We start from the raw sequence: 16,666 nt of genomic DNA on the forward strand, positions 1-16,666 counted from the left end.
GAGCTTGCTTATATAGGCAAAGCTAGGGATATGTGAGCACACAAACATGACATGTGGCTCAATAAGAAACAAGGGTAGGTAGGAAATAGGTGTAGGTAGGTAGGAGAAATAATATAATAGTCCACATGAAGTGGATCACCCACTGAATGTGAAGTGTAACAACAAGAGTGGAGTGTAACAACAAGATCAACACCATAAAAGGTGGAATTTCTCCTACACATACTATCCCAATGTGGCACAAACACCCAAGTGTCTCATACCCAAATTATTATGAAATGCATTATCCTAAGTAAACTTAAGTAAGTGTAATAATATCCATGATGAATAATTATTTACACCAACAATGACAAGCATGGAAAGTTAGCTACTACCAAGACACAAACAAAAGGTAATACATTTCACCTTGACTCAACTCGGAACAAGTGTCTATATGCAAAGATAGATGATACCTGGTTATGGCATAAATGGTTTTGTTATGTAAATTTTGATAATCTGATCAAAATAAGCAAGAAGCACCGAGTAAGAGGTCTACCGAGTCTTGAAAAACCTGAGAATGCTATGTGTCGAGGATGCCAGATGGGTAAGATGACAAGATTAAGCTTTACAAGTAAGTCTTACACTTCTAAGGGAATTTAAAATCTTGTGCACATTGATCTTTGTGGTCCTATGAAAGTTTAGAGTTATTATGGTGATAAATATTTCATATTATTTGTGGATGACTATTCAAGGATGATATTAGTAATGTTTTTAAAAGAAAAATCATAAGCTTTTCAAATGTTTAAATGGTATAAGGAAAGAGTTGAAAATGAAACAAGAAGACAACTAAACTGTCTTAGATCAGATAGAGGAGGAGAGTTCACATCTGATGAGTTCACTTATTCTGCAATGATCATGGTATTAAAAGACAAGTCTCTACACCAAGAACTCCATAGCAAAATGGAATAGTTGAGAGAAGAAACAGATCTATTGTGGATTGTACCAGAACCCTGATGATTGAAAAGAAAGTGCCACAAATATTTTGGAGAGAAGCAATAAGCACAACAGTTTACACCCTGAACCGAGTACAACTGAAGAAAGGTACTTTGAAGACACCATATGAAATCTGGTATGACAGGAAACCTAATGTAAGTTATTTTAAAATCTTTGGAAGTAGATGCTATGTACACAAAGATGATAGAAATGGCAAGTTTGATCAGAAAAGTGAAGAAGGAACATTTCTAGGTTATTCTTCTAGAAGCAAAGCATTTAAATGTCTGATCAAATCATCTAACAAAATAGTAGAAAGTGCAAAAGTGAAAATTGATGAATTTGCAGAAAGAAATGATGAAGGAAATTCTAAAGAACCAGAAGATTATGATGAATTTGTCTATGTTCAACCGACAAGTCCTACCGAGAAAACTGTTGAAGAAAATAAAGAGAATATCTAGTTACCGAGTGATGAAGAAGATCATACAGAGCCTACCGAGCCTGTATTAGCCAAGTATGTCAGAAGACATCATGCACCAAGTCAGATTATAGGAGATAAGGATGATCCAGTGATGACAAGGAACAAACTAAGACAGAACACATGTCTGATATCTGAATTTGAATCGAGAATAGTGAAAGAGGCATTTAACAGTGAAGATTGGATAAATTCTATGACAGAAGAGATTGATCAAATCAAGAAGAATGATACATGGACACTAATCCCAAGATCAAAGGACAAAAATGTAATCAGTACAAAGTTGATTTTCAGAAACAAGCTAAATGAAAAAGGTGAGGTCATTCAAAATAAATCAAGACTAGTATGCAAAGGTTATGCTCAAGAAGAAGGAATTGATTATGGTGAAACTTTTGCACCTATGGCTAGACTTGAAGGAGTAAGAACATTGTTGGCATATGCTACTTTCAAAAATTTCAAGGTATATCAAATGGATGTCAAATCTGCATTTCTAAATGGAATATTAGAAGAAGAAGTTTTTATTGAACAACCTGAAGGATTTGTTGAAGACAAGAGTAAAGATTAGGTATGTAAATTGAACAAAGCATTATATGGTCTGAAGCAAGCACCTAGAGCATGGTATGAAAGATTGCACTCTTATTTGATTAAGATTGGTTTTATAAGGACAAGTGAGAACAACAATATGTACATGAAGAATGATGAAAATGGAATACTGATTTTAGCCATATTTGTTGATGATATTATATTTTGTGGAAACGACTCTTTATGCAAGAACTTTGGAAATGAAATGAGAAAAGAATTTGAGATGTCATTAATCGGTGAGATAAAGTATTTTTATAGGTTTACAGATACTACAACTGAAAGATGAGATTTTCATTACTCAATCCAATCACATAAAGGAAATCTTGAAGAAATTTGGAATGGAGGATTCAAAACTAGTAAGTACTCCTATGACTACCAACTGTAAACTATCAAAGAATGATGAATCTGCATTTGTTGATGAGACACTTTACCGATCCATGATTGGAAAGCTACAATATGTTGTTCACAATAGGCCAGACATAGCACATGCAGTAGGTATAGTTGCAAGATTCTCTGCAGATCCTAAGGAAACACATATGATAGCAATCAAAAGATTTTTTAGATACTTGAAAGGCACCGAGGATTATGAGTTAGTATATCAGAAAGGAAATGATTTTGATTTAAAAGTTTATACTGATGCTGATTGGGCAGACGACATTGACGACAGGAAAAGCACAAGTGGAGGAGCTTTCTTTTTAGGAGAAAGACTAGTGAGTTGGCTTAGCAAGAAACAAGGATGTGTTTCACAGTCAACAACAGAAGCTGAATACGTTGCTGCAGCATTGAATTGTACCAACATAGCATGGATCAAACAACTGTTGGAAGGTATAAATGAGAAAGTTATCGAGCCAGTAACTATATTATGTGATAATACTAGTGCCATTAACATTTCAAAAAATCCTGTTATGCACTCTAAGACAAAGCACATCTTTATCAAATATCATTATCTTAGAGAAGAAGCTCAAGAGAAGAAAGTGGTGTTGGAGTATGTTAGCACAAAGGAACAAATAGCAAATATCTTCACCAAGCCACTACCAAGGGACACTTTTGAGTATCTCAGAAGTAAGTCAGGGGTCCTACCCCTATCTTCTACTCATTGACTGAGTTCAATGAAAGCATCAATTCGATGACTATACAGAATATCTTTTGGGAGTTGATGCTGATTTACACACTTTAGGATGTTTTCTAAAGGTGTGCAAGAAACAATGCAGGATACAATACAGGAAATAGGAATTGAAGACAAAATGCTCTGACCGAGACTAAGTTTACACATTATAGCAGGAATTCACTTCGTACAGGAAGAAATTATGTTTTAGTTCTTTACTTTTTTTTGGCATTGTTGTCAAAAGGGGAGAAGACTAAAGAAGATTGAAGAAAAAGGGGAAGAAAGACTGAGAAAAGAGGAGAAGTCTAATGTATGGGGGAGAATTCTGATGATAGGAAGAGAGCATTTCAGAATCTCACAAACAACTCACAGCAATCCGAATCAATTAGGTCAAATCAATTGGTTTTGCCATCAATGCCAAAGGGGGAGATTGTTGGCATTATAACAGACAATGCGAGATTGTTGGAATTTCAATAAGGATATTGAGAAGGTTGTTGATGATTATGGATATAACCGATTAAGGATGATTTACTGTCTTAATATTATTATTTTGTCATTGATGTCAAGAAATTGATTTTCTAATTCAGTATGATGTTGCCATATCTTGAGAAGTATGATTTGATGAGTATAAAGATGTTGGTAAAAGACACAGAAAGATTATAATGAATAAGGGGATGAATAAGGTATTCAATGGGCAACTATTACCGAGTTAGACAATGATGAGATCATGATGTTTAGATTGTTTTAACATCATACATATGTTTTTGTTGGTGTAAATAAATATTCATTATGGATATTATTACACTTACTTAAGTTAACTTAGGATAATGCATCTCTTCATAGTTTGGATTTGAGACACTTAGGGAAGTGTGCACTTAGGGATGGAGCTTGTAGGAGAAATTCCACCTTTTGTGCTCTTATTTTGCTATTACACTCCACATTCGGTGGGTCATCCACCTCTTGTGGAATATTATATTATTTCTCCTACCTACCCTTGTTTCTCATTGAGCCACATGTCATATTTGTGTGCTCATACATCCATATGGCCTTGCCTATATAAGCAAGCCTCTATTCATTTGAATTGGTTAATCCAGTTGATTATTTTGCATATTGATGAGAATACAGTTTGTTCTTGTCATTCTATTGTCTCTTTTATGCTTTTCATTGTGCCCTTGATCTTGGCAAAATCCTACATGGTATCAGAGCTATTGGGGCTTCATTGATCAGTTTTTGGAGACATCGTGGAAGGCTTCTATTTTTGGATTTGGGGATCTTCATTTTTTGAGGGCGTCTTATAGTGATTTGGGAATTCGAGAGGCCATTTCCATAAATTTTGACTATAAAGTCAATCTGTTTTGGTGAGAAATTTTTTTCCCCATTTTGGCTATTATCGTACGGATTTCGAAATTTTTTTAAAAAAAAATTTTATTTTTCAAAAAACAAATTTCAAAAAATTGAAAAATAAAAAAAATAAAAATAAAATTTCAAAAAAAAAAAGGGCAAAAAGTTTTTTTGGGGGGTCTGTAGAGCCCCCTCCACCACTGTACAAGTGCTGCAGGTTGTAGGTGTGTACCTGAGCTACAGGCACCGCCTGTACCTGCAGGTCCCGCTGCCGCCGCCGTGCTCACTGCCCGTACCTGTCGAGTTCCTCATGCCGCCATCGCCGTCGCCAACGGCTGCTCCAAATGCACCAGCCCGTCGCACCCATCTACTCAGCGCCGCCGTCGACTAGAGACCTCCAGCGATCGCCCAGACACCTCCGACTATCGACGGCACCAAACCAGCCAAAAAAACCTTCAGCGCGTCTAGTCAGCATACTGACCCCACTACGTGGCTCTCAAACAGCCCTTTGTATGCCACATCATCATGCCATGTCAACCGTACGGTTTGCATAGTCACTGTGCCATGCAGTCCGTCCGTATAGTGCCATGTCATCCGTACATCCTGCACAATCAGCAGTTCGTACAGTACGGACGCCCAGTCAGTAGGGAGGTGAAGTTTTTGTGATGGTCATACGGTTGTCAAATTTAACACAGTGAATTGCTAACATCAATGCCACATTAGCACTTTTTGAAAAAAATTTGACCCCTCTCCATTGAGCTTTTCAATTTTGCAGTCCAACTTTGAAAGGCCATATCTTACTCATTTTTGCTCCTTTTTTGGTGCAATTTTTTTTGAAATGGGATAAAATTTCATGATCTTCATAGTGGTGTGGTTATTTTTTGATTTTGGTGCATAGGTTTTTCAAAATTTTTGGATTCTCTCAGCTGTACCTATCCAATCCTTAATTTTGTAACTTCAAAGGCCTCATTTGAGCTCATACGACCTCCTTTTCAGGTGCCATTTTTTTTGAGTGCTTATTTTTTTGTCTACTTTTAGAATCTATGATCAGATTTCAAAAATTTTGAGTGGAAATTGTACTTTCAGATATTGGTCTTATTTGGCCTATTAGGTACTTGTAAATTGCTTGGATCTTAGTTAGATCTATTGCACTATCAGTTTGAGTCTCTTTTGGCCTTATTGAGGCAGTTGTAAAATTGTAAATCAGAAGTCCACTTTGCCATTATATACGCACTACTTATAAAGTGCCAAAATCATCACATTGGGGGGGGTTCTTTGATTGAGTGAATTTGGGGGGGTGTCTTGTGTGATTGTGCCTCTCTTTGTGCTCTTTCCATTCTTGTTGCAACGAGTCCTAACAAATTTCCACCTTTAACTCCACATAATTATGCATCATGGAAAATTAAAGTATGGAGTAAACTAATGGAAAAGGGTCTCACACACTACATAGATGGAATAATAACAGCACCACCTGATCCTAAGGCTGATCCAAATGCTCAATTAGAATGGCTCACAAAGAATTACATGGCTCTTGGAACTTTACGCAAGTATGTATCAGATGACATCATTTTTCACATTGAGAAGTGTAAAACAATCAAAGAGGCTTGGGATATGTTTTAGAAATTATATGGACAATTTGATGAAATCAGAGGCTATCAGATTGACAATGAGCTCACTAACTTGGATCCCAAGAGTTTTGATACAATCCAAGATTATGTCACCAAAGCAAATGAGCTAAGAGCAAAGCTTAAGGATTGTGGAATTGATAAAAAGGATGCTCAATTGATATTCAATTTGTTGGATAAGCTTGCACCAGAATATGCAGCATTTGTGTCTAGCTTCCAAACTCATCGTTTGACAGTGGGGAGTTCTTATGTTATGCCTTCATTTGATGCTTTCATAGAAATTTTGATATTGGAACAAACTAAGTTGTTGAACATGGGGTTTCTCAAGTCTTCAAAGTCCAAGGCTTTGGTAGCAAATCAAGGAAATCAAGGTAGTCAAGGCAAAGATTCCAACAAAAAGAAGAAGCAATCTAAGTCTAAACCACACCAGGAAAAAGGACAATCCTCCTCTCCATCACAAGGAAATTTTTCATCCTCTTCCAAGAAGGGGACACCACCTAAGAAGGATAAACCAGCTTGTGCATATTGCAAAAAGTATGGTCATGATGAGCATCAATGCCATGCAAAACAAGTTGATGAGTTAACCAATCTTCTCAAGAAAAACAACATCAACTTGCCATCCGCCTACACAAAGAAGGATTCATCTCCTTCCTCTTCCTCATAGTCTAAGGGAAAAGGGCAAGCATTTGTGGCTAAAATAGGTTCTTCACAGCAATGGATACTTGACTCGGGTGCCTCATATCACATGGGTTCTACAAAGGAGTAGTTTTCTTCATTGGAACCATCTAAGGTACCTCACATTTACATAGGTGATGATACACAAGTAGAGGTTGAAGGGAAAGGTTCAGTTGACATGGATGATGGAACATTTGAGAATGTTCTCTATGTTCCTAACTTGTCTACCAACCTTCTCTCCATCTACCAAATCACTCACTATGGGAATGGGAAAAAGGTTGAGTTTACACCAGATTCAATTATCGTAAAGGAACTTGATGATGATGCCTTGGTAGCAATGGGACAAGTCAATGACAACTCAAGGCTTTATTTATTTTCCCACTTTGTGCCAAGTTCACCTTCTAAGGCTTTGCTTACTCATTCAAATTCAGAAAGTAAGCTATGGCATGAGCGGTTTGGTCACCTCAACTACCGCTATCTTCAGCAGCTAAGCACTAAAGACATGGTCACAGGTCTACCTTGAATCAGTTTTTTAGAGGGTGTATGTTTAGGTTGTTCCATGGGCAAGCATCCCGAAGAGAAGTTTGATAAAGGGAAAACTTGGAGAGCTTTGGAAGTTCTTCAACTTGTTCACAGTGATGTAGCAGGTCCATTTCTAGCACCTTTATTTAGTAAGGCCTGCTATGTTCTCACCTTCATTGATGACTACTCCTGCTTCACTTGGGTCTACTTTCTCATTCATAAGAGTGAAGAATTTGATAGATTTCAGGACTTCAAGACTCGTGTGGAGAAGCAATCGAGGAAAGTGGTCAAGATTCTTCGCACAGATAATGGCAGGGAATATGTGAACAAGAGACTTGAGGATTTTTGTACATTTGAGGGGATGAGGATTTTTGTACATTTGAGGGGATTGATCTTCAGCATTCTGTCACATACACTCCATAGCAGAACAGGGTTGCAAAATGCAAGAATAGAACTCTCAAAGAAATGGCTAGTTGTATGATACATGCACATTCTCTTGATCCCGCCTTTTGGGCAGAGGCTATTAGTTGTGCCACACACATCTAGAATTGGGTTCCTCACAAAGCTTTGCAAGGTATTACTCCTTTTAAAGCTTGGGCTGGTAGGAAACCAATTGTGAGACATTTCAGAGTCTTTGGGTGTCCAACATGGGCTCGCATACCTCCGCAGAAACACAAGGCATTGGAACCACAGAGTCAGCCTTGCATATTTCTTGGATATACTGAGGGTGTTAAGGCATACAGATTGATGGATCCAGAGACACATGAGGTATTCATTGAGAGGAGTGTTCACTTTGAGGAAAGCTCTCCTAGCTTAGCCTCTTTACCTCCTCCACCTTCCTCCATTGTGTATAGTGATGTTAGTGACTTAGATGATGAGACTCCTACAACTCCGACTTGCAAGGTAGCACCTCCGCAGGGTCCACTTGCAGTTGAGGAGCCTCATTCTCCACCTCCACCTAGACCTCGTTGGGCTTGACAAACACTTGAGTCCGTAGGTTCTCTTGTTGGGGATCCTTCAGATACATGGAGAACTCGATCACAACATCAGGATCTTCCACATGCATTCATTGCTACCGCTTCCGATCCACAGACATTTAAGGAAGCATCAAGGGTTCCTAAGTGGGACCAAGCTATGGAGGAAGAGTATAGTTCCTTGATGAGGAACAACACATGGGATCTAGTCCATCTCCTAAGGGGAGAAAGATGGTTCGAAGTAAGTGGATCTATTGGACTAAGTTTGCAATAGATGGTAGTGTGGATAAGTATAAGGCTTGGCTTGTTGCAAAAGGTTTCTCGTAGGTTGCAGGTGTTGACTATACTGAGACCTTTGCACCTGTAGCCAAGATGAACTCCCTTCGTTTGGCACTTGCTATTGTTGCACCTCATGGTTGGGCTGTACATCAGATGGATGTGAAGAGTGCTTTTCTTCATGGTGATCTTGATGAGGAGATTTATTTGGAGCAGCCACAGGGTTTCATCCAGGATACTTCCTTGGTTTGCAGACTAAGGAAATCTCTTTATGGCCTTAAGTAGGCCCCCAGGGCTTGGTATGCCAAGATGGATTCCTTTCTTCTCTCCACAGGGTTCACCAGGTGTCATTCTAATCTGAATGTCTACATTTTGTGATAGGATGACTCTCACTTGATACTTGTGCTCTATGTTGATGACTTGATCATTACAGGGAGTACTTCATCCATCATTAGCAGGGTCAAATTTGCTTTGCATGACAAATTTTCTATGACTGACTTGGGTCTTTTGCACTACTTTCTTAGGATAGAGATTTCACAGTCACCTTCTGGGATTACACTATCGCAGCCCAAGTATGCTCTTGATTTACTTGCATGCTTTCATATGGCTGATTGTAAGCCTACCCTAACTCCCTTTCTTTCAGGAGTCAAGCTTGAGGCTTAGTGTTCTTCTCCACTCGTTGATGCCACTTTGTATCGTTAGCTTGTGGGTAGTCTCACCTACTTGACTCATACACACCCTGATATTTCATTTGCAGTTGGCATGGTTTCCCGCTTCATGCAGGATCCACATGAGCTTCATTGGAAAGCTGCCAAACACATCCTTCATTACATCCAGGGTACACATCACTATGGGATTCACTATGCAGTAGGCACAGGACTTCGCTTGGTCGGTTACACAGACTCCGATTGGGCTGGCGATCTAGTTGATCATAAGTCTACTTCTGGTTACATTTTTCACCTTGGTTCAGGCCCCATTTGTTGGCAGAGCAAGAAGCAACATGCTATTGCTCTCTCTTCGACTGAGGCTGAGTATCGAGGCACTGTTAATGCAGTGACTAAGACCATTTGGCTCCAACAGATCCTCACATAGTTTGGATTCACTACTCCACGGCTGACAGTCCTACATTGCGACAATCAGAGTGCTATTGCCATCTCGAAGAACCCGGTCCAGCACCAGCAGACCAAACACATCGAGATTCATATGCACTATATCCGAGAGCTCATCCAGGAGCAGGCCATTGATTTGCAGTATTGTCCTACAGCAGAGTAGGTTGCTGACATATTCACCAAACCTTTCACCAAGAGTAAGTTCCAGCAATTGCGAGCTCTCTTGGGGGTGCGGGATGTGTCATTAGGGGGGCTCAGCTAACTTCTCCTTCCTCTCTTATGTGGGGGACTTTTGCCTCTTTGAGGTTTTGTCCTTCTTCTTCGAGAATCTTTTGTACATTCATCTCTCTTTTTGGGGGGAGTTTTTTCCCACTGGGTTTTCTCCCTTTCTCCGTTTGTGAGAGATTGCATTGCATATTTTTGCTTGCATTTGCATATTGTACATGGGTACTTATCATGGCCTAGTCGCTGGGACCCATCTTGCATTGTTGACTTGAGTCTTCATTCCCCTAAGTTGCACTTAAGCGGGGGTGTTGGTGTAAATAAATATTCATTATGGATATTATTACACTTACTTAAGTTAACTTAGGATAATGCATCTCTTCATAGTTTGGATTTGAGACACTTAGGGAAGTGTGCACTTAGGGATAGAGCTTGTAGGAGAAATTCCACCTTTTGTGGTCTTATTTTGCTGTTACACTCCACATTTGGTGGGTCATCCACCTCTTGTGGAATATTATATTATTTCTCCTACCTACCCTTAGTATTTCTTACCTACCCTTGTTTCTCATTGAGCCACATGTCATATTTGTGTGCTCATACATCCATATGGCCTTGCCTATATAAGCAAGCCTCTATTCATTGTATTGGTTAATCCAGTTGATTATTTTGCATATTGATGAGAATACAGTTTGTTCTTGTCATTCTATTGTCTCTTTTATGCTTTTCATTGTGCCTTTGATCTTGGCAAAATCCTATAGTTTTAAATTGTAAGGTTAATACTATACTATGTTATCGAGCTAGGAACCTAGTCAGTAATCCCTAAGGTTATCGCTATCGGTTAATGAAGGCGGAATGTCTACCGAGTAAAGTTTAGTATTCACCGAGTTGTTATTGAGTTGTAACTGAGCTATAACAAAATACATTAAATGGTTACATGCGTTATTTAAGGAAGGAAGCTGATGAGCTGGAACTGATTAAATGATTGGTATGCCGTGCATGAAGTTTGTTAATGAATCTATGGCAAAGGAAAATCAGCATGAAGATCTATAGTGCAAATTGAACACTATTACGCTAGCACAAGTTCCAAGAAATGTATGCAAGTTCCTAGGCCAGATAAAATGTTTTTTAGATCAAAGGATACATTGAACCTGGACAAGATTGAAGATCTGATGGCTATGATTGATCATGGGAAATGTGATCAAAGAGATTAAGCGGTTAGCTAATTGTTTATAAATAGGGAGCTGTTGATAAACAATGCAAGCGGGTAAATGTATGCACAGGGATGCTACATAGTGATTACCAAGCACAGAAGCTTGAAGACATGTTTGAATAACAGAGTATAGAAGCCCAGCAGATGGACTAGATTAGTTATGTGTCTATATTGTATTGAGCAAATAAGAATCTACTTTAGCATTTTAGATGTGAGGTTGTAGATAGATTTTTATTACTATTATTTTGTGAAAGTGACAGAAAATCTCTTAATTGAGTGGACTTAATAGTCTTATTTGTAAAACCCTCTAGCAAGGTGACATTCTGATTGAGTGTTTGAAATCCTTTAACAAGGTCACTTCTAACAAGGTGAATATCCTAACAAATCTGAGGGAAATCCCTTAATCGGGTCACATCTAGCAATGTGTTTGTAATCTTTAACAGGATTTTCTTTTAACTGAGCATACTCTAGAAGAGTATATTTCTTAGTGGGTCTGAAATCCCACAATGGTTTTTCCCTATTTGGGTTTCCACGTTAAATCTGGTGTTATGAGTGATATGATTTAATATGCTTTTGAGTTTGCATGTTTAGTAGTTTTGGTTATATTACTGAAGTATATGTTACCGAGGTTGAATCTGATATTTTTATGAAAGATTAAGTTTTTATGATTCACCCCCCCCCTCTCATCTTATCAGCTTAGCATCTGTACTTATCTTTAAGTATCAGAACTATCAATTCTAAGCCATTTGATTAAAATCTTCAAATGGAACCTTATGCTATTGGTAAGAGCACTCATACATCAATATATTTGAGCTCAATTATCATACCATGGTGTGACAAGGGTTGATTTATTGAAATATTTAATGTGCTCATCATGTTTTGTTAACTCTTGTTTTATCATTAGTCTTGCTTGTATTTTGGATAGAAGAGGTTAATATCATTTTAACTTATTTTCACATGCTCAAAATTTCATATACACAAATATGAATAATTATTTCTACTAATAAATATCTAAAATTCTAAATATATATCAAAATTAAGATCAAAACTAAATATATTTTTTAATTGAATAATATAAATACCAAAATTTATATTAAGATAAAAATCGATTTATAATAAATATTAAAATAAATATGTAATTTACAATACAACTTTGCTTTATTTAATATAGTAAAAAGTTTCTATAAGAAATAGAAACTTGACTAAGTATTAAGCTTCATTTAGTATTTTCTATCATTTTACATGTTGAAATGCTTGTTATGTACTTATTATTCCACTAAGGAGTAGGGACCCAACAACCATGTAATCCATAGGGTAATCCATACGGTACCTTAGCTCGACCAATTTCAGTAAATGTTGATCCATCCAAAACTAGGGCATATCCATCACCATTTCCATCACTTATTAATGATATCACCACTCCTACAATGCAACATGTATATCACTCAAAATTATTAATTAATAATTACTATATAAGAAATAATTGCATTCATTGAGACAAGGGTGGTGATTTTCTTACCATCATCTTCTTTTTCAGCTCCTGGTTGACCTACAAAGAAGGGTTCAGATGGAACTCCCCCTTCATCATACCAATTCTTGGCTATTTTCTCCTTCAAATCAATCTATAAAAATCAGAAGATAAATGTTAATTCCACATGCATAAAATATACATAGCATTAATGAGGTGACTTGAAAGATAGGTATTTAGAGTGAGTTTGTATGATTGAAAACATCCTATTTGGAGTTCTCACACTAAGATAAAGTTTTAATTCTAAATTTAATCGAATGAGGATGTTATTGAGTGTTAGAATCACAAGTTACTAATTGTCTAAGGTATTAATCATTATTCATCATTGATTTTATGAAAAAAAATGTCTTAAGTGAATAATGGTGAAAATAATGTGTGTGTGTGTGTGTGTGTTTAAAGCATCATACGATTCTAGTTATAATACTACCAATCTTTAACTCTTGATCTCTTGTTTGTCATTCTTGATTAGATTTATAGGTAGAGACTTGACCTAGGTCACTTTTGTAATCATGGATTTGACTCAAATTTAAAAATCATAATTAAAATTTTTAAATTTGCAGCTTATTGACATTTTCACTAACTATTATGAACTAACCTAACCCACAAATTAATTTATGTTTTGTGTTATGATATTCAAAGAAATTCACTCTTTTTCACTCTTTTATTTTGAGATTACCTAGAAAACTTGACAACATTTATGATTTAGGCCCTTGCCTATTTGCTTGCTATCCTCGATTATTTTCCTTAGATCTATTAATCAATCCAACTAAAGGTCTAACTAAAGAGAATGTGACCCATGATTAAATAAAGTCCTTTTAGATTCTGTTCGACTTTCAATGCAATATAAAAGACATATCCTCTAACACGAGGTAAAATATTTGGGATGAAGAATATGTAACCTTGGTAAGGGTATTGGGAAAATTGAAAGGGCGTTCTGCTCCACAGGCATATGCATAGCGATATGGCTTCCCTATGTATTTTGGATTTACACTGCACATATCCATCCCTTTGCCGTGCTCCTCCGCTGGCAATGCAGCCTCAATAATGTAGTTTTTGAATCAAATTTGTACGTTCATAAATATTGTCACACAAGGTCATTTCTTATTAGCGGTAATTCATATAAACCCTGGTTCATATGAACCCACCTTTTATTAATAGTAGTTTAAATGGATCTTTCATTCATGAGAACGAATAGTCTACTTAGGATTCATTGCATGGAAGTGATTTTCACAAGAACAATATTTGTTATAGAAATAAAATGATATAATAAAATTTGGGTTTGAAATTTGTAATATTTACAAATTAATTAGAATGGGAAAGTTTCCATACTCTTCCAATCAAAGTTCTCTCCTTCGTTCCAGGTAGCATCCGGACCACATCATAACCAGGCTTGATGAGATCTGGGAGTAATGTAATGAATTCTGTATCGAACACCATAGGATGTGCTGAACGGATCAACCCCTGATATTAAAACACAAAAACAATTGTCATACTTAATTCATATGTTTCTTTGAATCAAAGTTGTGTATGAGAAAAATGATCATGGTGGTTGTAGATCAAATTAATTTGATAAGTGGGGTGGTGAAATTACTCCCAGTTTGTCTGTGTATTCAAACTTGCCCATGGTTTCCAAAGTTGTAGGATTGATTTGAATAGATCCTTTCATTGTTTCAGTCAAGCAAACAACTCTCCCATCACCTAATCTGTGAAACCCACATGATTGGATGAATACTGGATGCAACTGGATCAATGGGTGTTCATTTTTTCTTTACAAGCAAAGTTGAATCAAATCAAGAAGAGGGAATTGACCTTATGACTCCTGTGTTGGCATTGTCTGTTAATGAAGCACCAGAGAAGAGTCCTGCAAGGTCCCCAACATATTCAAAGAAGTTTTCTGCCTTTGGAACTTCAGAGAATTCACGATAACAGATTTTGTTGTTATTTTTAGCAGCCTTGTAAGCCTCAGATTCTAACTGTGCATGTCCTGCAATTAATCTCCCATTCTCAAAGTGAAGACGAACCAGAGTAGAATATCTGAAACGAATAACCTTACACCCATCAGAATATAGATATTTCCTTGCGATATATCAGAAAACTAGCTAAAATCTCCATTGCAAGCACTTGAAATATAGGAAATTAAAGAGGATGAATATGTACCCGTCGAAAAGGTGCCTGAAATTGTAGTCACCTACGTGAAACTTTCCTGGTCCATTTCTCAGGTAGGTACCATTCTGTGAATATAAAGGAAACAATCGTTAGGAGATTAACTCAACAATTGTGCACAATTTACTATCTTTTGAATGCAATCTCATATCTTTTATTTTTTAACTCAATAAATAAAAATGGAATAAAGCGAATAAGGAAATTAGGAATAGAAGTAAGAGAAACAGAAGCATAGACAAGGTCAAACATCCATGAATAACAATAGCTGTTGAAAGCCCAAGACAAAATGAGAAAAAAGATAAAAGAAAAAGAAAAGAAACGCTGTTTAACAGAAATAACAACTACGATACCAAAAAAAATATGAGTATACTGAAATTCCAAAAAGAAATGAGTAAGTAAAATGCAATCTATTCTAATAATACACTAAAAAAAATCTGATCTAGGCATATTATGTTCCTGGATGGAATAGGCTGCGCAGTCATATAAATAGTCAGATATATAAGAGGCACATCTCTTTATGTACTTCTTTATACATGTATGTCTGACAATTTATATGACTGCATCTAACCGCTTCTGTTCCCTAAGAAAAACACAGTGTTAGCCCTACCATAGGTTGCTTGGGTAAGTGAGCTCCTTGGTTTTCAAGTGTTTTTCCTCAAAATTGACCTCTTCCTTTCACACCTCTGATTTAGGACTAACCAATGATTTAAGACCATAACTCTGCAATAATGGGCAAGAAATGCCCAACTGAGATGAAGAAGGAAGGGTCAGGGGCTTAAGCATTCATAATAGATCTATAACATAAAATTAATCTATTTATAACATATAATTGGAAAAAAAGTTAGATCAGACACATAAAATTTTCAGTTCATGTTGAAATTATTTGTGTTTTTTTCAGGATTCAATTGTGAGATTCTTTGCATCAATTTTTTTCTTCAGTTCTCATTCTATATCCTGATGATGGATCATGGAGTGTGATCCAAAACATTGATGCAAAAGAATCTCACACAATTGAATCAAGAAAAAAATACAAATAAAATAAGTTAGATTCTCAATTGACACTGTTGAAAAAAAACTACAGAACCGAACTTAAAATAAAGAGCTGAACTTAAGATAAAAGAGAAGCTCATGACAAACATTTAAACAAAAAAGCAAGCTTCAGTCTTTCTTTCAATCAACCCTGCAGCCCGTTAACCTACTTACAACAGATCACAGTTAAACACATAAATCCTTTATGATGTATCTCAGAAGAATGTTAAAAAAAAAGAAAAGCAAAACAAAATAGAGGTAATGACTATATTACCAGCCATTTTGGAATGTATCCATCCACTGCAAGTTCACCCTCCCAGCTCTCTCTTGCCACACTTTGCCATGCGACATGTTTAGACTTTTGGGTGGAGCCTCCCTTAACTATATCTTTTTCATCTCTTATGCTCTCAGTACTGGTTACCACAGATGCTTGGACTTTACATTTAGTTCTCAATCCATTATACAAAGATGGCATTTGATGCAAAGATCTGGAACATGATTATTGCCTTGATCCCTTTCTAAGGATCATTTGGTCATTTGACTGATATTTGGAGCTCTGAAAAGCCAAAATGTCAGACTGTAGTAAAGCCGTCTTAAGAGAGTTTTCTAATACAGGAGATCAGAAGCAGACTAGAAGTTATGGAATATGCAAATAATCGTTCGACTATATAAGTGTGTTTCAATAACAAGGCGACAAGATCGTACATTTTTAAGAAGTGGAGGGAATATAGATAAATATATTCTACTGCAGGCTTAATTTTGTCGTTCACATGCACTGTGATTTCTCTTCGTCTTGCCACAATCACAGATTTTCTACTTTAGGTTATGTCGTCCACATGCACTGTGATTTCTCTTGGTCTTGCC

General features: G+C 36.7%; 1 protein-coding gene across 1 annotated transcript; it reads right to left on the reverse strand.

Moving 5' to 3' along the window:
* Window positions 1–12,358: 12,358 nt before the first annotated feature.
* Window positions 12,359–16,277, reverse strand: LOC131079851 (carotenoid cleavage dioxygenase 8 homolog B, chloroplastic-like). Its single transcript, XM_059221919.1, has 8 exons — window positions 16,077–16,277; window positions 14,768–14,841; window positions 14,420–14,644; window positions 14,202–14,313; window positions 13,940–14,071; window positions 13,510–13,647; window positions 12,602–12,704; window positions 12,359–12,504 (listed from the first exon to the last, which is right to left on the reverse strand). Exons 1-8 carry the CDS (start codon window positions 16,275–16,277, stop codon window positions 12,359–12,361), a joined length of 1,131 nt encoding a protein of 376 aa, XP_059077902.1.
* Window positions 16,278–16,666: the final 389 nt, after the last annotated feature.

The sequence above is a fragment of the Cryptomeria japonica genome, chromosome 6 (genome assembly GCF_030272615.1).
Source record: "Cryptomeria japonica chromosome 6, Sugi_1.0, whole genome shotgun sequence".
NCBI lineage: Eukaryota > Viridiplantae > Streptophyta > Pinopsida > Cupressales > Cupressaceae > Cryptomeria > Cryptomeria japonica.

Bases quoted from the DNA above. Each gene is read 5' to 3' on its own strand.
- LOC131079851 (XM_059221919.1), bottom strand. From the start codon at position 16,277: ATGCCATCTTTGTATAATGGATTGAGAACTAAATGTAAAGTCCAAGCA. The intron at 14,645-14,767 runs GTACATATTCAT...TATTCGTTTCAG, and splicing joins TTCAGGCACCTTTTCGACGG to ATATTCTACTCTGGTTCGTC. The intron at 14,314-14,419 runs GTCAATTCCCTC...TGGGTTTCACAG, and splicing joins GCCAACACAGGAGTCATAAG to ATTAGGTGATGGGAGAGTTG.